At 39.6% G+C, this 21,843-nt stretch overlaps 2 protein-coding genes across 4 annotated transcripts in view; both read right to left on the reverse strand.

Annotated features, from left to right (window-relative positions):
- The window catches only part of nlk2 (nemo-like kinase, type 2), a 39,680-nt gene extending 35,504 nt beyond the window's left edge, over nucleotides 1-4,176 (reverse strand). The window contains exon 1 of the mRNA XM_008278968.1: nucleotides 2,420-4,176. Within this exon, the coding sequence (XP_008277190.1) occupies nucleotides 2,420-2,892 (473 nt within the window). The 5' untranslated portion in view covers nucleotides 2,893-4,176. The remainder of the gene's footprint in view (nucleotides 1-2,419) is intronic.
- Nucleotides 4,177-8,259: 4,083 nt separating this feature from the next.
- The window catches only part of LOC103355252 (vascular endothelial zinc finger 1-like), a 29,754-nt gene continuing 16,170 nt past the window's right edge, over nucleotides 8,260-21,843 (reverse strand). Inside the window, exons 3-7 of one of the 3 annotated variants that reach the window (XM_008278969.1) lie at nucleotides 18,820-18,889; nucleotides 17,951-18,119; nucleotides 15,022-15,063; nucleotides 14,286-14,351; nucleotides 8,260-14,099 (exon numbers count right to left, since the gene is read on the reverse strand). In XM_008278969.1, the coding sequence (XP_008277191.1) occupies nucleotides 13,732-14,099; nucleotides 14,286-14,351; nucleotides 15,022-15,063; nucleotides 17,951-18,119; nucleotides 18,820-18,889 (715 nt within the window). In that variant the 3' untranslated portion in view covers nucleotides 8,260-13,731. The remainder of the gene's footprint in view (nucleotides 14,100-14,285; nucleotides 14,352-15,021; nucleotides 15,064-17,950; nucleotides 18,120-18,819; nucleotides 18,890-21,843) is intronic. The other 2 variants (XM_008278970.1, XM_008278972.1) reach the window with 2 other exon arrangements.

Genomic DNA, 21,843 nt, shown 5'->3' on the forward strand with positions numbered 1-21,843 from the left:
TATATATATATATATATATAATAAAAGTGTTAAAATAGGTGTTTTGGGAAGTGGGACGTGTTAAAATTTTACAGACCGTGAATTTAAATTTGTGAGACATTTTAGGACAAATCACTCACATTCCAGATATCAAGGATCACAGAAACATTAGGATCGTCCTAGTCCATAAAAGCAGGTTTAACAAACTCTGACTCTAACCTTGAAGTCTGAGGTGATGAACCCTGAAATGGGAAACTGAGTCTTGATTCCAAAACAGCTTATCAGAATTACTTCAATCCACCTGTATATGTTGACTCTTGGTAACTGTATGCATGGATAATTTAAAAAGAAAAGAAAAAAACAAACAAACAAAAACAACCCACAGTCAATGGAGCTGCAATAAAATAACACATAAATAAGAGGCGTCCTCCAGCACAACAATGCCCCCTACCACAGCGCAAAAACTTCATGAGGAACACGAAAAAGAGTCCATAGCATTGGCCCAGCCTTCAAGCCCCCAAGATTCTAATGCGATCAAGCATACTGTATGCCATACTGTATGATGTGCCAGAACAAGCCTGATCCATGGAGGCCCCACTCCACAACCCACAGCACCCAAAGGATCCGCTGCCAGTGTCCTGGTGTCAGACTCCACAGGACACCCCCAGAGGTCACGTGCCCAGGCTTTAAAGGGTCAGAGCTGTTTACATGGCAAGAGAGGAACCTTTACAACATTAATCAGGTGGTTTTAATTTAATTCTAGTTTTAGAATCGTAAAACTGTTTGAGATGAATGATAGTCCCTCTCACTAAGAAATATTCTGAACTTTCTAAATGTTCTAATTAAGATCGGAAAGTTCCATCAGTGCAACCAGTTACAACATGACAAACGGTTGTTCATTTTTTATGACAAAGGCCTGATAAAGATTAGTTTTCTGTAAACTATGATATTGCACAATAAATGTTTCTGTGCAGGCAAAATTGTTAACAACCTGACAGCTGCCTTACTGTCCACAGAGTCACAGTGTTATTAAGTAGAACAATGTACAGATTATAATCTCAGCAGAGAATGAAGAGTGAACACTGTTTACAGATCGCAATCCCTGTCCTTACATTGATGAAAGACTGCTCATCAAAGCAGTCATGTTAAAGATAGCCCTTGGGTAATAGGATCAGATAGAATTGTGTTAATGTCGAAAGAAATATATTTCACTGTTAGTAAATATGTAGATGTCAGCAAATTATTGCCTTAATATATCAACAGTATAAATGAGGAAATAAAAAGGTGAGTTAAAGAGTTTCTTCATGCTCAGCAGAAGGGTAGAAGTGAGAGAGAAAGTCAGAGTTTGGGTCAGTTCACCTAACCTGCTCCCTGGCAGAGTTTCAGTTACTGTTTTCTCTTGAACAGTAAACTCAGAGTTTCCTTCATATATGCATTAGCAAATTCTGAGTTTTGACTAAATCCATTTTCTGGGAAAGCCACATTATTTTGGTGTTCTGGACACTTAAGTAACAGAGGCCAAGATACTCGGAAGTCTTAGTCTGAAGTATGAGTCAAGCTTCAAAAACAATGGATATTACACATCCCAATGTTTGGTAGCATAATTTATTTAATTCTTCCTGTGTGGTGAACATCTACATCTTTTAAAGTGCCTCTCTAGTCATTGAACAAACCTCTACAAATGTATCTCTTTGCATCATAGTTACAGAATTATAAGTTTTACCCACTAAAACATTCCTGCCTTAAAGCTTGCTTGGATGTAACTCTGCTTCCTCTATGAAGTTGTATGCTTACTTGACTCATGCTTCTTTACAGCATATAAAAACAAATGGACACATTAACAATGTAAAGAACTTGATTTTCACTAAAAGGAAACTTTAGACTTCAGGTACCCAGTTTTTAACATACACTGTTATCGAGCCAAACAAAGACTGCTCAAGTGATTTCACTTGTCACCACAACACTAACGGCCTTTAGCTGTTCTACCAGTTAATACAATCATTGTATTTAAAAACCTACTCATGTCTCTAGTCAGCTGACCACTGTCAAAAGCAGGATACACTTGAGTAAACAGACTTGTAGATTGCTGAATACTATTGACTGTGTGCACATATTTGAAATGTTTACATTGGATTACCACAAAAAATGCTCAATAAAAGTCAAACAAATAAATAAATCACTAAACACAGTGTGTCATGTTGTCTCAAGTTTCAACATCTTACAAGTCACTGCATTAAGGAGAGCAGTAGCTTTGGAGGCATTTTCCAGCGCTGACCATAAAGGCTCGGTTGTGCCAGGCCACCGGAGAGCTAGACATAACCCCTGTTCTTAAAACTGGACCCTGAGTTTCAACCCGGTGCCATGTTTGTACAGATTGTATTCATGGATTGTGGTGCGGGATAAAGCGCTCTGTTAAGAAAACGTAGTGCAGTGCACTTACCAGACAACCCCAAACGCTCCATAGCCAATGGGCCTGTCAGGCTCTATGTCCAGCTGCTGTTGTAGGTGGTGCGTGTGTTGCTGCTGATGGTGGTGATGATGATGGTGGTGAGCTTTGACGGCAGCGGCAGCGGCGGCTTGAACCTGGGCGGGAGCCGCGGCCGCCGCCGGCCCAGGAGCTTGTGCGGGGGCAGGAGAGGGGAAGTATGGTTGCTGCTGGCCGGGGTTGAGCATCACCGCCGCAGCGGCAGCCGTGGAGGTGTGTTGCTGCACCGTGTGCACAGCGGCGGCGGAGCCCGGGTGCTGTAAGTGATGCTGACCCGCGTGGTGGTGGTGGTGGTGCATGTGGGGAGGCGGAAGGTGCTGGAGCTGGTGGTGGTGATGCGGGTGATGGGCAGCCACTGCTGAGGAGCCACCGTTGTAAGCGGCCATCATTTTTGTAACATTTGTAGCAGTTGTGTCGCAAAGAGCCATTCAACGATGCAGAAATGCCTGCTTTCAGAACCTTCTTCTAAAAGTGATGGTGATGCTATCAGACTGCAACACTAACTATGGCTAATGAAACTTAGCGAAAACATAGAAAACAGATTTGGGGTTTTAATGATCCAACACCAGCTATTTCGAATATATCGAAAGAGAAACTATTCTGATGTGCCCCGTTATCATAATGCCTCTACCCACTTTCTCTAAATTATTTTTCTTGCTTGCACACAATTAGACAAGTGGAGCCTGAGGCTAATGACGGAAAGCATATCATGAGCATGTACAGCAATGATCACCCTGGTCTAAAATCTGTGCAGCCCTTAAGAGTGCCACTGTTAGCGATGATAAATCAAAACTATTCAATAAAAAGTAACCCGCTCCCCCCTCAATAAATAAAAAAAAGTCGGTGGCCCTAGATGTCCCTCATGACAGAGGTGGCGCCCCCCTCCCTCCTGATGAAATTCAGCTTCCCCGTCTTGATAGAACAGTGTGATCTACAACATGTCACATGGAAAGCAGAGCGTTCATCTTTCAGAAGTGTCTAAGTTTGCCACACGCTCTGGTCCAGCACAGTTGCTCTTCCCACCCCTGGGGCTCCACACGACTTGGAAATCGCATCTATTATTCCCACCTGAATCCTCCTTCAGATGTGTGCGCAGGCCTGCTACTCCGTAAACAGGGGTAATCTCCGAGCCGTAATTAACGCTGCTGATCCGGTGCAGGAGGTGTATCCCAGCCCAGGCCACAATACAACAGTGCAGGCAGGCAGGCAGGCCCAGGCCTCGGACATCCACCACACTCACATATTACTACAGCGATCCACTGAGCCGCGCGCCTGCAGAGAAACCCCCATCATTCTGACAGAGTGACGAAGCTTCGACCATGACTCAAAACACGAGAAGTGAAATCCTCACAGACGGCTGGTAGACTACTTAATTCCCCCATCGACAGCCTTGTGTTTAGCACACGTCACTCTGTTCTCTTGCGGACCGTAAGCACACATCCAGTGAGACTAAATAACAACGCGAGGAAAAGTTAAATCCTTCGAATAAATTCTCCTGCTGCCAGGAGCTAGAAAAAAAATACAGTATTCAACCTGACAGCTCGGAGCTAGCTAGGTGCCTGTGTCTCCACATCCAAACAGTCGTTCTTCCGTTCATGTAGGTGGGCCCTGCTGAGGAAGAGGAAGCCACCCGGGTGAACCTCTACACTCTGGGCCCACGACCCTCCGGTGCCGCAGGCATATTTAAAGTATTGGTCACAGAGCAACTGAGATGAACAGTTGATCCAACATGGTGAACAGAACCTTAGACACTCGGCGATGAGATTATGCACGATAGCCAGCCAATCACAGAACCGAACCGCAATGACGTCATGGTAATCGCCTTGATTGTCACCGCGTGTAACCAGTAGCGCGTGCCGGCTGCGTGACAGCTGCTCGGTGAACCAATGATGTCACTGTGGGGCCCCCAACAACACACTGCTGCGTTCAATTCAGGAAAACATCAGGCTCCCAGATCACAGTGCAACACAAGTACGATGGCATAGATTACAAGAAGGAGACTACAGTAGGGCAAACCGCCCCCCTAAGAAGAGAGTCTGTTTAAAACAAAAAACAAAAAAACAAAACGTATATTTTAAATACCAATATAATATGTACACAAGAAGGATTCTTAAAGGGCAAGTAAAATGATTTCTATTGAGCGATCTAGCAAGTGAGTCCCCGAAGTGATGTCAGTACTTACGAAATGGTGTGGGTTGCTTCTGTTAGCAGGTCAACACAGTGAAGCATTTCTGAACCGCTTTGAACATATTCCTGTTAAAATGGAGGAAGATGAAATTTTCAGACCAGTTTAGACCACTGTTATCCCACTGGTGTATGCATTACACATTGTAAAAGGAAGAAACATGAGGAAAAAAATGGAACTGGACATACCTGAATATTATCTAAAGTTTGGAGTTTTGGTTGACTGCTTTGGAAAAGGTAAAGTCAAGGTAAGAAATGCTTTATAGAGGTTTGCATCAGCTCTGAGCTCTGGCAGAGGAATCACATGTAGTCTATTGACATGAGTTTAGAATACTTTGATAACTGGGTGTTTAGAATGATTGTAGTTCTTTTTTTATTTTTTATTTTTTATTTATGACAGTCATTTTGGCTGTTTTATTGTATAGCCAAGCTCCCATCAGATAACGCCAATGCTGCAAAGATGCAATGCAAATCTTTCGGCTGGGAGACAACACAGTAAGAGACATTCAGAGGCGCTGTGTTAGACTTCATTGCTTCCAGTGATGCTGTTCTTATCAAACAGCTTTGTGTCTGCGACGGGTGTCAGTGAATACAACGCTTTATAGTTTGCCATTTAGTGCTGTTTCCCTGTAGTGGAATGTTGTCGCTGTACGGCTGTTTTCCGAGTATGTTGGGCAGTCAGTAAAGCTAACATTATAGCCGGGGAAATTGAAAACTCACGGGACAGCGTCAGGCTTTATAGTCTGTTGGTCCAGCTTGCCAGACTCCACCACCTTCTCCTTAATGTAATCATCCTCCAAAAAGTGTTCACTACAAACCCTGAAGTCAGAGCCAATCAGAGATGATTTCTCTTCAGTGCTGCTAGATGGCGCATCAGTACTGTTCTCTGTTTCAGCAGCAGGTTATGATAGTTGACTGTATTGCCCATGGCTTTAACCTTGTAAAATTCATTCTTATATCCAGGAGTAATGCAGTCGTGGCTTTCCTTTGTCTTCTTTTGATCTGTGGCTCCTCAGTCTCCATCTTTCACTGTTTCTATTGGCCACGATCTCTCTTTCACGATCTGTCTTTTACTGTTTTGTCTCTAAACCAGCAAAGCTAACCAACCCTTTGACGTCACCAGTTGTCTTACTCCAAGTTGGCAGCGACCTTTGGAGAAAAGACACTAAAGGATCTTCTTTTTCCTTTTATATACTTTGAGTTTTTGTGTTTGTTATATACTTTATGATCAGAGTGGATATATACGTAGTGAATTATGCTAACTTGCCTGAGTGCTTCATTTCCCTTGTAAGGCTACCCTTAGTTCTCATTGGCTACCTAGCCACCCAAAGTCAGAGTTTATAGAAGCACGTAGGTGACTCTCTTTTGACCTGATAGATTGCCATGGTAACTTATTCTGTGGAGTTAACCTAGTTTAAAGCAGGTTATGAATTTAAAGAAGCGTCTCCCTTTGAACATATACATTGAATGGGACAGATTTGCAGCATGGGAAATATTTTAGATCTGCAAATCTGTTGAGCTGTGTGACACTAATATACAACATTTTAAGACTTTTTGCCTTATTGTTGCACAATTTACACAAAACCATGTTCTTATCCATCAAAATAAAACAAAGAAAGGCTTGAAATATTTACTTTTATGTGAAATGAAAACAGAATATATTACATATTCACTCTCTTCAACAGATGACACAAACACACATTTGGAATTATGAAAAATTCTGCTGGATCAAAAATAAACATACAGAAATGCTAATATTGCTCAAATGTCCCTTGGCCATTATCACATCAGTTAGGTGCTTTTGTTAGCTGTCCACAATTATTACAGAACTGGTGCAACTCAACTAAATTTGTTGGCTGTTTGACACAAACTTGCAACTTCAGCCCGGTCCATAGGTTCTCTTTATGGGGTTTAAGTCAGGACTTTGGGGAGACCAGTCTAAAACCCATTCTAGCCAGATTTTGCCATTTTTTAAACCATTTTTGATGTGTGTTTTGGAAAACCCACCTGCAACTCAACCATCAGGCTGATGATTTTAGGTTTTCCTGAAGAATGTGGAGATAATCTTCCTGCTTCATTATTCTGTTTATTTTGTGTAAAGCACCAGTTCCACTGGCAGTAAAAAAGCTCCAGAGTATAATACCACCATCATGGCTGATGGCAGGTTTGGTGTTCTTGGGATTTTATTCCTCACCTTCTCTCCTCCAAACATATTTCTGTTCATTGAGGCCTTTCCTTTGTCCATGTGATCAGCAGCAAACTTTAGTCAAGCTTTAAGGTTCTGCAACAAGAGGAAGGGTTTCCTTCTCTCACGGCAGCCTCTCAGCCCATGGCAATGTAAAACACACTTGACTGTAGGTAATGACACCAGTGTTCCAGAAATTTCTAATTCATTGCAGCTCAGCTTTTTTTTGGTGATTCTTGGAATGAATGGACTTCTAGTTGACCTGCGTACGTCAGATATCGGCAGGGCAAGTCTGACTCAGCAGATAAAATCTTCAGGTATAAGCCTGTCATTGACTGCACATTTCATATGGCTTTCTTCTCTTCTCCCCCTATCCATCTTACCGTTTTCAAAATCACCTTCACCACGATAAACAACAACCTCTGAGTATCAACTTACATATTGAAAAGTTTTGCCAAAGGTTTGGATTGTGTCATAAGGCAGCCCTGCCAGTTTTTATGGTGAATAGGAAATTTTAATGACAGTGCTCAACTTCTTGCTTAAAACTATGCCTCTAAAACAATGCCTGCATTACTATTTTGAGGGAACACCATGGCTTAGCAATGCTTAAGATGACTGTGACTGTTTATACTCCCTATAGCAGAATGATGAGGTGCAGCCACATCATTCTTCAGTGGAGAATGGTCTGGCTGTACCAGACTATTAGCAGAGTGGACCATAGCTGCAAAGCAATGCTGCCAGAAACCATTATATCCAAGCTTGCAGATGTCTAGGACGATTTCTGAAAACTGGGTGTTGTAAACTTGTGATTTTTTCAATCATATGTGTCAGTTTTAATACTGTCATTTTTCAAGGTTTCAAACCTAGAAGACAAACATATACACCAGGTGAACAAAGAGAAATCTTAAAAACAACATATAAACATGCTGGAAAAAGAAAGGGTGCTGTAGTTAAGAAGGAAAAGTCAAATACTAAATAGTGTCTGCAGAAATTTAAAAACATTTTTTTTCCTTCTGTCAATATATTATGCATATATCTTTTTGATTTAGATTTCAAACACTATCTTTAAAGCTATTTTTCCCCATAACAGTGGAATATGTGTTCCCAAAATTCTGTACATTAACATGCTTCTTTAACAGCATACTCTTCTGGCTTCAGACTGGAACAAGCTGCAGTGATTTGCTTCTATTCAGGCACCAGTATTAGTGAAGTTCAAGTTATCCCAAAGGTGTTTATGAAGGATCTGTCAAGTTAAGTTCTTCCACACCAGCGTGGGAACAATATTTCTTTGTGGACCTGGCTTTGTGTGTGATGGCACTATCAGATTGAAACAGGAAGACTCTGCCTCAAGTTAAGACACTTATTTTCAAAAATAGAACTTTAATAACCCCAGAATTTTCAACAAAGACACGTTTCACGCAACCTGTCACATTTTCCAAGTTTAATAGTTAAAGAATGAAAAAAACAAAAAACACCAAAATGTTTTGTCCTCACATACAGACTATGATTTGGCACAAAATCCCCCACAATCCACTCCGATAAGTAAAGTCACAGAGGCACTTACATTGTGAGCAGGCCAACTGTGAGCCAGTGAGCCAGTGAAGACACTGAGGAAGCATCCAAACAGACCGGGGACTTAGCAACCATCTCAGCCTCACAGAAAACCTCAACTAAAGCTAAGGAAAACAACTAAAACCAGAAAGGAGTACATCTCTCCTGATCTAGGGGAGCGTCTCATGAGCAGGCGAGTCAGTCCAGAGATTCAGCTGAGATGGACAGTATTGACTTTCCTCTGTGGGACTCAGCATGGACAGTCCACAATCATGTTTTATTGTTTTCTTTTATTTAGACAAACCCAAATAAAAGGCACATAAAACATTGCGCATATGCTTACATAATTATTCTCAATGGACATACATTTAAAAAAAATGTAGGAATGTTTTACCTTTCTGCTAATCAGAAAGCCTAACCTTCATATATACAAAAATTACCATTGTTAATGTTCTAATACAAAAAGATTTATAAAAGGTTATGTTTTTTTCTCGCATGTGTCTGTCGTAACTAACATGTCCTCTGAACTAAATGGTTTGTACAAAGATATACATTCATTTGCCTTCACATCTGCCAAGTTCATCATACAAACTTCACAGAAAATAAAAAATAAAAATCTTCCACATCATTATTTGGCCAAACAAATGGTTTTCACATTAGGTTGGGGTCAAATTAAGTGAAACCATATAATCATAAGCCACTGACACATTTACAAGACCTTGCTCAATGTAAAATCAAACAAATTTGTGTTTCTAGGTTGCTCCTGAAGTAAAGAATGATAAATTCACAATCATTAGCTTTAAAAAAAATAAAGCTAATAACATAGTTTGGTTGCCAGACATGTGGGGCCCTTGGCCGTCTGAACTGATGAAGGCTTCCTTCACAAAACCATTCCATCACACAGCACATCTAGTGGAGGAAGCATCAACGTGTGGAAAAGTCTTGCAAAGTATTTGAGGCACACTTGTTTACGGCCACTAGACAAGGACAAATGACACCACATGCTTCCTGTCATCCTAATTTTTTTTTTAGTGTTTTGTTTTCATAAAAAGTCTCTAGCCTTCTAATAATGGTGGTTGAACTTAAACCTACACTGGACAAGCACAGTCATCCACATGCAACATTGGAAAAAGTTGAAAAGAAAGATGGAAAATGATTTCCCACAAATAATGCCATTCCACATTGGAGCATTTCTTTTGGTGGACACTGATGGCATGAATACAATGAAATTAATGGGCCAAACATCTGGGATGCCAAAAACACATATGTAGGTGGTGTACTATAAAGCAAACCGCAATCACTGTCTCCTTCCACCCAGCTGAAATGCCCTGTAAGTACCATTCTTCTGTAGTGTGCATATCCTACAGTTTACTGCAAGTGCTTCAGAGTTCCTGTACTGAAAAGGGGTATGAACCACAAACAGGCTTTCTATCTACAAAAAAAATTCACTTATCCTTTTCAAGACACACAGTGAGAAATTGTGGGACAGTATGTAAGCCTGGTGCAGGAACTGTTGAGGCTGAGATCACAAAAACTTGTTGGCACCACTCACTGTCCATTGGCTTGGTTGTGACAGGTGCATGTTGTCAACCTGTTCAGGCAGGATTCTCTACCTAATGTGCTCTGCAAATATGTTCTGAATGTGTGCACACTGAAACAATCTACACTTCAGCCACATTGTAGCCCTTACAGGTAAAGCTGTTATAAGATATTCTTTTGCTGCAACTTTTTACCCTGTCCTTGATGAATGAAAGATGTGGTTACATCATTTGGAAGCATCAATTATAATGGAATTAGTGAAAACAGTATTTTATGTAGCAAAACGTCTAGAAATAGCCTTAAAAAGGGAAGGGTGGGGTTCCAGTTTCTAAGAGCCAAATAGTGGGTGAACATAGCTGTGAGTTGTTAACAATGCTGCTCCCATCTTAAGACATCCTGCTCATTCAACTACACCTGGGCTTTGAGTGGGAAAATGAAGTCTCTTTTGTGGCCACAGCCTCAATCTTCCAATAAAGGTAAACTGCTAGGATAAAACAAACAAACAAAAAAAACAAACAAGTAATTAAAAATAAACAACACTCCACGCTATGCAAGTGAGACCTACAGAGAAAATTCAGATTAAAAAAAGAATAAGGCTGGAGTTTATTTGTCTCTTTACACTAACTAATAATTTCCCTGAAGAAACTATCAAGCCAAGCCACAACAAGCTTTTCCTGCTGACAGGTATGGTCTGTGAAGCTGCAGTTTGATATTGCTAACACTGTACCACAGAACTAATGAAAAGAGCCTCCTTGCTTGCTGCACTGGGTGGTATGTTCCTTCAGTAAGAATAACCTGAGAAGTGCATATTAGAAAAAACTGAGCAGATTCATGTTTAGTCTCTGGTGAGGAGCACCATGTGTTGCAGATGACATGCAAATGATAAGTTTTCACTGCATTCTTCATTTGACAATCTGAGTTAAATAAACTACACATAGTATTTATCTCAAGTTAAAATTTACGTCAGCAAATTCAGTATAATGGCTCCTTAATGTATGAAGCTATATCTAGCTGAAGCAACACAGAGGATATTTGTTAGGAGGAGTAATTGTTGTTTTTGACCTTTGTTGACGATAAAGAGAGACACCAGTCTTATGTTTTCATCTCTGCTTATTTCTCTGTTGTCTTCAGGATGGACGGCCACATCAGTGGTGATATAATTCTTGCATTGCTAGCCTGTAGTAAGCAGGGAGGGTTCCTCTCCTACAGATAAAGGCAATAAAATAGTGTTTAATATTTACAAAAAATGGTCAGTGTGTCAAATGATGAATATCGCTTTAAAAGACTATTCTCAGTAACCTTCCTGAGTTTGACTGACAGTGATGGAATCCTATACCTGCTAAAGTAAACCATCTAACCAACTGAACACATAGCAAATGTTACTTTTGATGACTCCTCTTGTAGCAGAGTCTAATCAACTACTCAATAGTTTTCTTGACCTCTACAGTTAAAAAGTCTGCAGTAATCAAAATTCTGACATTTGACCTTTGATAATACTGCCATTTTAAGGGCAAAACCTATGGGACATGTTTTCAGTACAAGATATTTCCTCTTTGCTGTACCTTCAACTGTCAAGTCCTGATATAAATACATACAAAAATTCCCAAACTGATGTTATAGAAAAACTTGTGTAGAGTATCCAGCAGTGAGGAGTGACTGGTTTCCAGCAACTTTAAAATACAGAAATGGGGGGAGTTGATAGCTGATTGATCTAAACAACCTCTGAACCATCAGCAGTTAAATCCACAGTATCACACATCCTTCCCCAAAATGGAAGCTTTGTTTTTGTTTTTTTGTTTAATTTACTTTATAAAACATCAACTATTAAATACTGATAAGTCCACTAAAATAACGATAGGAAAAAAAAGAACAAACATTGCCTAAAAGGAAGCATTTAAGAACAACTTTGTCAATACAAATCAGTTTAAGGAGCGGTTAGACAATGTCTAAAATATAGCAACGTATCACACATCACTCATGTTTCAAGCTAGATGCCCAGTTGAGAAAATTATTTTCAACTGGTCACTTTTACCAGACTAACAGTGTCTTTCTGGGAATAAATAGAAATTAAAGGACTTGAAAAAAGACCCTCAAAAGTTTTACCATCCTGTAATGAATTGGCTCACTGTGAATTTTGTCGTAGTAAAACAGACTCCTCAAGTTTGTGAAAGAGGTAAGCAGGGGAGACACACAAACAAAATTATGGTAAATATGCAGCAGCTGGAAATGTAATAACTGCCCAATAATTTTAAACCACGTTAAACGAAGTGAAAGAAAATTCTTTTCAGTTTGAAAGTATAATGTAATCTGCTCATGGGATGAATTGACAGTAATGCAAACAATGTAATGTTAATATGCACATTACCAGATATCAAAACTACGCAAAAAGTAGAATTATTATTTCAAGAATATCATGAGAAACATTTGAGCATAAGTAGGCAAACATCAAGGCATGTTGGCATCTACTCTGAATTTAGTCTGGCCAGAGGCACTAATAATAATAAAAAAGTCCCCTGATGGTCTAAATGCTGTTTAAATGTATGCCCCTTATCTTTCAAAATAAGTCATTCACGGTGCAACACAATACTTAGAAAATCTTTGGCTTAAACTGATCATTATTGTAATTTCCACCCATACCACATTGTGGAGTCATGTCACATTAGCAGTTAGAAGATGTTCTTCAGCCTTGGACATCACTCTGATAATTTAAGCTGTAAGTAAAAACAAACTGGAGTTTATCTAAGCCTAAAAGTTTGTTCCTGACTTTGGAAACATGCATGTTCCTGTCACCACTGGGCAACTCTCATCTCCTGACATGACTGAGAAATGTGGCTAATAGCTATAAACAAAGTTAGTTACTTAAAGTCATGGTTTCTTCTTTTGTTTGTCAAACCAGCTTATGTGGACACTGTATCTGTGCTCAGAAACGCAATCAGTAAGAATCTGATTTTTTTCAATTTCAATTGAAGACCAGTAGGAAACTAAGTATTACTGAAATTACAGGTTTTTTGCTCAATACGATGAAGTACCTTTGTTATTTCGATTCAATTTTATTTATATAGCATAAATTCAAGTAATCTCAGGGTAATTCACATTGCAAGGTCAAAACCTTACAATATTATATTGTAGAGAGAAACCCAACAAATCAAATGATTCTCTTTGAGCAGCACTTGGTGACAATGGGAAAATAAACACTCTTTACCAGGAAGACACATCTAGCAGAACCAGGCTCAGGGAGGGCAGCCATCTGCCTCCAGGAGACGGAGGCAAAGGCAGACTTTTCAGGTAGTTAATTCACTGGGTTAGTAGCCAAAACTGAAATTCCAAATCAGTAAAACAGTTCTCTATTAAATTTCTTTCTATTTCCTATATTACAATACGTGAAGTTAAAAAAAATACTATGATAGAAGAGTACATTGATACTGCCCATCCATACAGTGGACCACTCTTCCCACGAACCCTTCTGTGGAAGGGAGAAAACTTTATCTCATATGCTATGTACATGCTACCACTCCACAATGAGTAACTGTAAGAAAAACAAATAATTTCCTATTATGATTTGGAGTATTTAAAACATTTATCTACTATAAATACAAATAAAATTCATAAATGTCCAATTAGGCTGTAATAATGACTCCTGCAAGTAACATTCGTTGATGACTATCTATATGGATGTATGAAAGTAGTTCAATTTTTCAAGTATGACACACTATCAACCCACTTAGAAGGACATTTCCTACGATTTGATGGCCCCAGCTGTTATTAGGCAGTTAAAACATTACTGGCTGTTACATCAGCTCAAAAAGCTCTACCAAGGAGGGGAGGATGGCAGAACCTGTGATAGAAAAGGCATGCTCTCCATGGGCCTCATGGCAATGTTGAGTGGCCCAGTGATATTCATAGGCATGGGAGTGGTGATAGCTACTGGGTGGGCGATATTCATGTGCGCCGTTGTAGGGATGTTGACAGAGGCCAGGTTGACAGGGCCGGTGATGGTGACAGGGTGCTGCAGGTTTACTGGTGATGTAATGTTGACTGTGCTGGTGGCAATGTTCATCTGAGCAGCGATGGTGACAGGATTGCTGGCATTGCCACCACGGTTCATAGCCGAGGTGATGGCTGCGGAGTTGGTTACTGGTGTCGTAGTGGCCGAGTTGTTGTGCACGTTGTTGGTATCTGTGATGAAAAAGACAGAGGAGCACATTTAGGGCAGGCTAACCATGTACAGATATAATACCCCTCCAAAACAAGGAAAGCCAGCAGCCCTTCCCAGTTCCTTGGCTGTTTAGCTGGGTAACTGAAAATGTCAATATGTCATTAATACATGATGTCAACTGTGGTAATATTGTTGAAGAAACCTACCTTTGTGAGAGTTGTCAATTAGGACTTGGAAGGAGTTATTTAAAATCTCTCCTACCGTCAACTCACCTGAGGGGTAAATTCAAAAAGCAGGATCAATAGACTAACCAGCTAACTGTCTAATTGTTCTAATTCAAAAAGTTAATTTTAAACAGTAACACATTATCAATGACATCTCAAGTTCGGTGTATGCCTAAGGTTGGAAGCACACTACACAGTAGGACTCACAGTATGACCATCTCCGATGAGCTTAGGCTCATTGACTAGTTCCCTTTTGCCAATACAGAGGGATGGACAGTGTACTGCTGGGTCATTTGTAATCTGGTCTCTACTGAAAATTCCAACTTTTATTCAAATGTTTGTAATATAACTGGTATTAATCTAGGGTAAGCCAATTTATCAATCTGGTCAAAGTCAACACATAAATGACATTTGGGCAATACAAAATGACCTGAGATCAACAGTCTGGTAGTGTGCAACAAGCCTGAGTATAATGGTCCAGTTTGTGGTTAATTTAAATGATCTACTGATCCTGCTTCATGAAATTTAACCTTACATTAGCAAAACTCTACATTTTAAAAACAGAAGAACCTTAATTGCACCAGTGCTCAGAGAAAAAAAAGAAAGCCTCTGTACTTAAGTAACATGTTATAACATGAAAAAAAAACTGGCCACTTGTGTTTTGCAGACGCTTGATAATTGAGTGTTCAGGGGTCTTTGCTACTAACTACTGGATTACCTTTTCGTGGCCCTGAGTGGTTCCACTGCCAGTCACTTATGCCTATTCAGAAATACAGACACATATGGGGTTACATAAGCACAGGGCAGCAGCACTATCATCTCCGGGTCACTTATGTTGCGTGTATGAGGGGACGAGGTATAAACATTTATAGGGTTTCTCTGTTTTTAGTAGAGTCAGGCAAAACTATACTATTACAGTAGTTATTTAGGGGAGACTGTTTTAGTTACAGCCAATAGATGTTATACCAAACACAAAACACAGAATGCAGTCACTAAAACTAACTACTTTACCCTCATGGTTTTCTGTTCAGTTGCATTACACCATCTCCAAGCCCATTATGACTTTACAATGTTTCTCCAGAGCCACAGAGGACATTATGCGACTGTTCCCACAGGCTCCACCGAGTAACTAAGCTCTAGTGTATTATGATGGTAAATTAGAGATGTTTGATTTGACTGTCAGACTTCTTTGTAATTTGGGACTGTTTGTTTTTCTTGTCTGGGAAGAGAAGAGTGAATGATGAGGTAGTCTGTTGAGGACGTTTAAAAAGCACATTGCATACTTGCACACAAAGCATGCTTTGATAATTACACTCCATCAAATGACCAGCGCTGCCAAAAGCAATATGATACAAATACCCAATCATGGGGTTCTACACAGCTTATTAGTTCATACAAATACCAAAAGAAAACAGTTCCAAGAGTAACAATGGACAGTTAATCCCACCAGAGAATCTTCTTAACTTTCCAATAGGAAATGTTAGAAATAATTAATGAAGAAATTTAAAGCATGTAGAGCTCTTTTTTTAGCTGATGCCAGTTCTTCAGCTGCACAGGCGCAATATCTTGATAATACACTGTTTGCCAAAGTAGGGGAACTCCAGTCTTGGTGCCAACTATGATTTTAATTATTTATTTTAGTTTTTTAACCAGCTGACATGTGTTTATGCAAGCAAAAGTATTACTGCACCGATGCCAGATAGGCATAATAAAGATGAATGGAAGATTCTTACCAGCTCTGTGATTTACAAAAGTTACGTAGCCTATACTGAAGGACTTTCCTTTCCTAGTAAGTCTCTCAAAGGCAGCAAATTCCATTTGATCTACAGTCTTTAACTGAAATGATTTTGCTCTCTGTCAAGCCGTCATTATGCATAGCAGTTTTACTGGTTAAACTTTATGCATTAAGTCGCAGGCTGTTGTCCCTATGTGCAAATCAAACCGTTTTAACTTCTGCACTCTGTTGCAAATCAGCAGCCATGCTGGATACTAATGGATTCATCATAAATCGGTTAAAACATTCTCTCTGCTACTAACTCCCTAGCACTTTATGTTCCTGCCAGTGTTCCTCCCTCAGTGTCCATGCAAAACAACCTGTAAATAGGGACAACGTCTACAGAGTCCGTCTTCTCTTTAATGAGTTAACCCAGAGTAACAACTGGAGCTTTTTAATTCCAGTACAGGTAGACATATACCCCTGTCATACATGCACTCTGTTCTGTTTATCAGACTGCGACTAAAAAGGTCAACTGCATGTGTGAATGTGCACCCTGGTTGTTTATCCGTAAAGTTACGCCGGCAATCTTATTTGGTAGGTACCTAGTCACATTTCCGTATCACTTTCAACACGGCACAAGTGTGAACTGAGCCGTCACATTAACAGACAGACAGACAGACATGCAGTGGTACTCTGAGTTGTATGACTTAAATTAAGAATTCTGTCCCACATTTTAGCATCAATATTCATCTGGAAACATCACAGGGCCGCTTCATACACAGTCTGTGTGCCAAAATCACAACACACTTTTTTTGTGCATTTTGCTCTACAATTTTAAATCTATTAGGCAACAAAACAAAATGTCCATAATAAAAAACTTTACTGTGATTAAAACGGACAACAGCTTAAGGAATAATGATACTCACCAATAAAGAATGTAATCCAAGTTTTTTTCCCCACAAGATGTTAAGAGGAGCTGAAGTTTGTGTCTTTCAGCTATTTAGAACTATTGTCTCAGAGTTTGTTTAATCGCTGCAGCATCAGACAGCAGCAGGATCCATACGTGTGTCACTAAAGAGCACACATTTGCACAGTGTCATTAAATAATTGAATTCTTATAATTCTAGATTATCACTGAGAGCGGATCAGTACAAACCAGGATCCAACTAGAGGTCACACTGTGTAGGCCTACATGTCTTCACAAGTGTCTCCAAAAAGAAAGCAAGCAATGTGCTTTTACACATGGAGCAACAACAATAACTTCATTAATTAGGTTTAAACTAAAAAATATCAAAACATGGACAAAGGGCCGACGAGGACCTAACAGCAGCTGTGAACTTTTCTTCACCTCAGATAGGTGAGCTGTCACACAGAGTGAAAATTAATCAGCGGCACTTTTTTATTTTGTCATGTTGTAGAGTTCTTCAGGTTGAGTTCTGAACTTTTAGTTTTAGTGTTTAAGAAACCAAAAATAAACTGGATTGTTAGGTTTTTGAACACTGATCAGCTGCTATTAGTTTCATTTTACACTCTCAGAATTTAATCTTCAATATAAAAAACATTCAGACTTCAGGCTTCCACAAAAAACAAAAACAAAAAAACACCAGCTGTAATTGCAGTTATTGCATAAAAAGACTCCAATTTGCTTTAATTTTGTGAGTTATTTTTAAAAAATTCTTTCTGTAGTTCAGTTCCACTACATCATGGCTGAATGACCTAAGTATTCACAGGTAGCCCATCAGCATGTACTTATAATGTGATGACTAACAATGTATACAATATGTTAAACACATTTTGGTAAGTTCACAGATGTGTGGCTGGGGTGTTTTTGCAACCATTTCAAGTCATTGTTACCGTTTAAGTATTGAAGATGAGAAAGAGTAATGTTTTGGGAAGCTTTAAGAGAAGGGACAGAAGATATATGACCTACCTTTATTGTTACATGGGTTGTTGAAGTTGGCCTGGCCATGTGTCTTGAGATGACTTGTAATGTAGGCAGCACTTAGCATTTTGCCACAGATGTTGCAGGTCACTTTGCCTTCATGCCTGATCATGTGGGAGCGCAAACGGTCTTTGGTAGCAAAGGCGGAGGTACAGGCCTGAGAAAGCAATCAGTGAATATTATTTTTCTTTAAACATCAGAACTGAACATGTAACTGGAATTCCATTTTGACTTCATTAAGAAAAAGGACAATTGGAAGTTTCTTGTTTGCAAACAAAATTTTACACAATTATCCTCTGACATGAACAAAAGTACACGGGAAAAGATTGATTTGGGCAAAACGCAGACAGGTGGACAGCACTGCTACCTTTATTTGTCCTATTATTATTGTTTTGGTGTGGAACAGGTACACAACGCATTTCACTGTGCGTTATACTGCGTATAACTGTGTTTGTGACCAATACAAGACCTTGAACCTTGAACCTTTTTTTCTGTGATCAAAGTCAAGTTTGTTCATGTCCAGTTCACAAGGATCATGAGTGATCAGAAAGCTATGTTCTTGGTCACTACACAAGTCTACATTATCGAAATTCTTGTTTAAAGGCTTGGGCAACGGAGTCATTTACACTGAGTAGAGGTCCGTGCTGTGAAACTAGCAAAAAGTAAAATATACAACTAAAACACCTGTACAAATGATGACAAGGCTGTCTAAGCACAAGTTTCTGGGTGACAGCTCCTGTCTCACCAGATCTGGCCTTTAGAGTATGCAATGGTGTTGCTGCTGACATATGACACAAATCTAAACTTAGAACATACATAAAAGCAATATGCATCGAAGACCCAGTCATGACTCTTACCGTAACTTGGCACTTAAAAGGCCTCTCTGAGGAATGGACATGCTTGACATGACAGCTTAGGTGATCAGGTCTGCAGAGTGAGATGAAGACAAGACAATAGATTAGACCTGAGTTATATGGTAGAATATGTTATGATATACATATCAGATATGACCTTGACCATTGGATTTGGCAGACAAGTAGGACACATTAAGGCATGCGTCTCCACTTACAATACAGATGTAGGAACAGTGTGTGTCTCGCAGGTTAATTACGTTGTCTAAATTCTTGACTCCCTCGTCATGAACACTGTTTGCTGACAAGCCTCCTCTGTTCAGGGAGTTCTTCAAGTCAGTAATTCTCAAACAGAGGCCCGTTAGGTGAAAACTTTTCAGATTAAATCATTTAAATTATTATTCATATTAGAAAATAGCCTTTCTTTTGCTATTTATGGGGCTCCAGACTGCTACTAAATTGGAGAAGTGCAACCATTTTTTTGGCAGTGTACAAGTTAAAATTTCAGGTGGTCTCATTCATGCAAGTGCATGGCACAGTGAATGAGGCACAGGTAACTAGCACAGGTAGCAGCTGCAAAAGTAAATTTTTTCCCTCTTGACTTGCTCTGTCAGTTTGTCCCTTCCTGATGCATGAACAAGCTATTCAACTGTTGCATGTTCTAAAGATATTCTAAATAACAAAATGAGGAGAGAGGAGATGGTTGGTGGAGCAGCAGAGGCACAACTCCCATACGCCTAATGATACAGAGTGCAGGTGCAGGCAGGTAGACATCAACTGCCCCAGTGAAGTAGGAATAGCACCACATTCAAATACAAGGGCTAACACAGTGCCAGGGCTGCAAAAATAAATGAATATAATCACAATCATGATTTTGGTTTCCTACAATTATATGAACAAGACTGACTGCAGGACTGACATTTAAAATTTGCTCTACTCTCCAACATTTTTCTTGTGTCGTTAAAAGAAATAAGGGAAGGACTGCTGAGCCAGGTCATTTATTGGATCCAATAGTCAGCATTTTACCGATCGTTTTGTTATGTTGTCTGATCTGACAGCTATTTAAATCTTCTTTAGCACTCATAACTTACTCTTTGGTCACTTCTCTCTTCTGTCTGAATTACAGGATAATGAACTTTGTTGAAGTAAAAGGTGGCCAACACTCACTGACTGTAGTGCTGGTTCAACTCCAGATAGCCAAAGTTTGCTGTGTAGCAATAACTAACATTTTGCAGATTACTTGCCTGTATCGTTGGTATTTTTAAATGTTACAGCTGATGATGGAAACAATGTTCACAGGTAACATTAACTACAGAAGTTTAGATACAAAGATAAAATCACACAAAGTGTCTTGGAGCATTTTGTCCTTGGAGATATACATTTTTCAAAATTTTGCTGATGCAATGATCTAGAGCAATGCTCTAGGTGCATGGCTTCCCTTACAGTGGCAACAGGTGCACTTTGGGGGTCAGCTAAGGACCAGCATGCTTTTCTGGACAGTGTGATATACAAAACTTTGTGCAGCTGAAGATAGATCACATGTCACTGTGACTTGCGTGAATATAAACAAGATCAAGCTGCTGAGAGAGCACAGACAGGTGACAGCTCATTTTGCACAACAGACTGTGACGTATTAGTGCATCTCATAAAATGAAATCATTGTGAAAACACACAACATTTTCCATCAGTTATTTAAGAATGTAAACACGTAATGTAGTCCACATAATTACATGGAAAATAAAATATAAACATTTTTGGTTTTCAATTTTGATGAATATGGCTCATGAAAATCAAATATCCAGGGCCTCAAAACATTACAATATTTCATTTTGAGTTTGAGTAAATTACTTTTTAAACAGTGTAAACACTGTATCTTTTGTTCTAGGTCAGTACACACAATTACAATCATAGGAGAGACTGCAGACTTGAAAGTTGTCCAGAAGATAATCATCCAAACTCTCGACAAGTACAGTAGGACAACAGAAAGTAATTGTTGAAAAGGCTGGCTGTTTGCAGGGTATAGAAGCACAACAATGACTGAAAGAAAGCACGGGAAAAATGTGGTAGGAAGAGGTGCGTACGAAACAGGGACGAGCGCAGCCTTGAGAGGATTTTCTGGAAAAGTTGATTCAGGAACTTGAAAGAGTTTTACAAAGACTGAGGCTGGTGTCAGTGCATCAAGAGCCACCAAGTACAGACGTCTTAAGGAAAGAGACGACAACTGTCATGTTCCTAATATCAACACACCCCTGAAAAAGAAACAACAGAAGCTTCTAATCTGGGCAAAGGAGAAGAACTGGAATGTTGCTCGGTGGTCCAAAGTCCTCTCTTCAGATAAAAGTAATTGTGGCATTTCATTTGAAAATCAAGGTCTGGAGAAAGAGCGGAGAAGAACAGTACCCAAGGTGTTTAAAGGTTCCTCAGTCTGTGATGATTTGTGACATCTTGTCATCTGCTGGTGTTGGTCTTATCACGTCCAAAGTCAACGTAGCATCTACCAGAAGATTTTAGAGAACTTCATGCTTTCATCTGCGGACAAGCTTTATGGAGACGCTGATTTCCTTTTCCAGCAGGACTTAGGACCTGCCCATAGAGCCAAAATGACTACCAAATGATTTGCAGACCATGATATTACTGTGCTTGATTGGTCAGCTGACTCACCAGACCTGAACCCCACAGAACTCCATATGGGGTACTGTCAAGAGGATAATGAGAAATACCCAACACCAAAATACAGATGAGCTTAAGACTGCCTTAAAGGCAACTTGGGCTTCAACACCTCAGCAGTGCCACAAGCTGATCACCACAATGCTGTGCTGCATTCATGTAGTATTTCATGGTAAAGGAGCCCCAACCAAGTATTGCGTGTATAAATTAACATACTTTTCATATATTATAAATCTCTGTATTGTAAATCCTTTTCTTGATTGATCGCCGAAACATTGTAATGATTTGGTGCTAGAGTTCAGATTTTCATGAGCTATGAGCAAAAACCATCAAATTAAACAAAACAAATCACTTTACATGTCA

The sequence above is a fragment of the Stegastes partitus genome, unplaced genomic scaffold, assembly GCF_000690725.1.
Source record: "Stegastes partitus isolate 25-593 unplaced genomic scaffold, Stegastes_partitus-1.0.2 Scaffold140, whole genome shotgun sequence".
Lineage (NCBI taxonomy): Eukaryota > Metazoa > Chordata > Actinopteri > Pomacentridae > Stegastes > Stegastes partitus.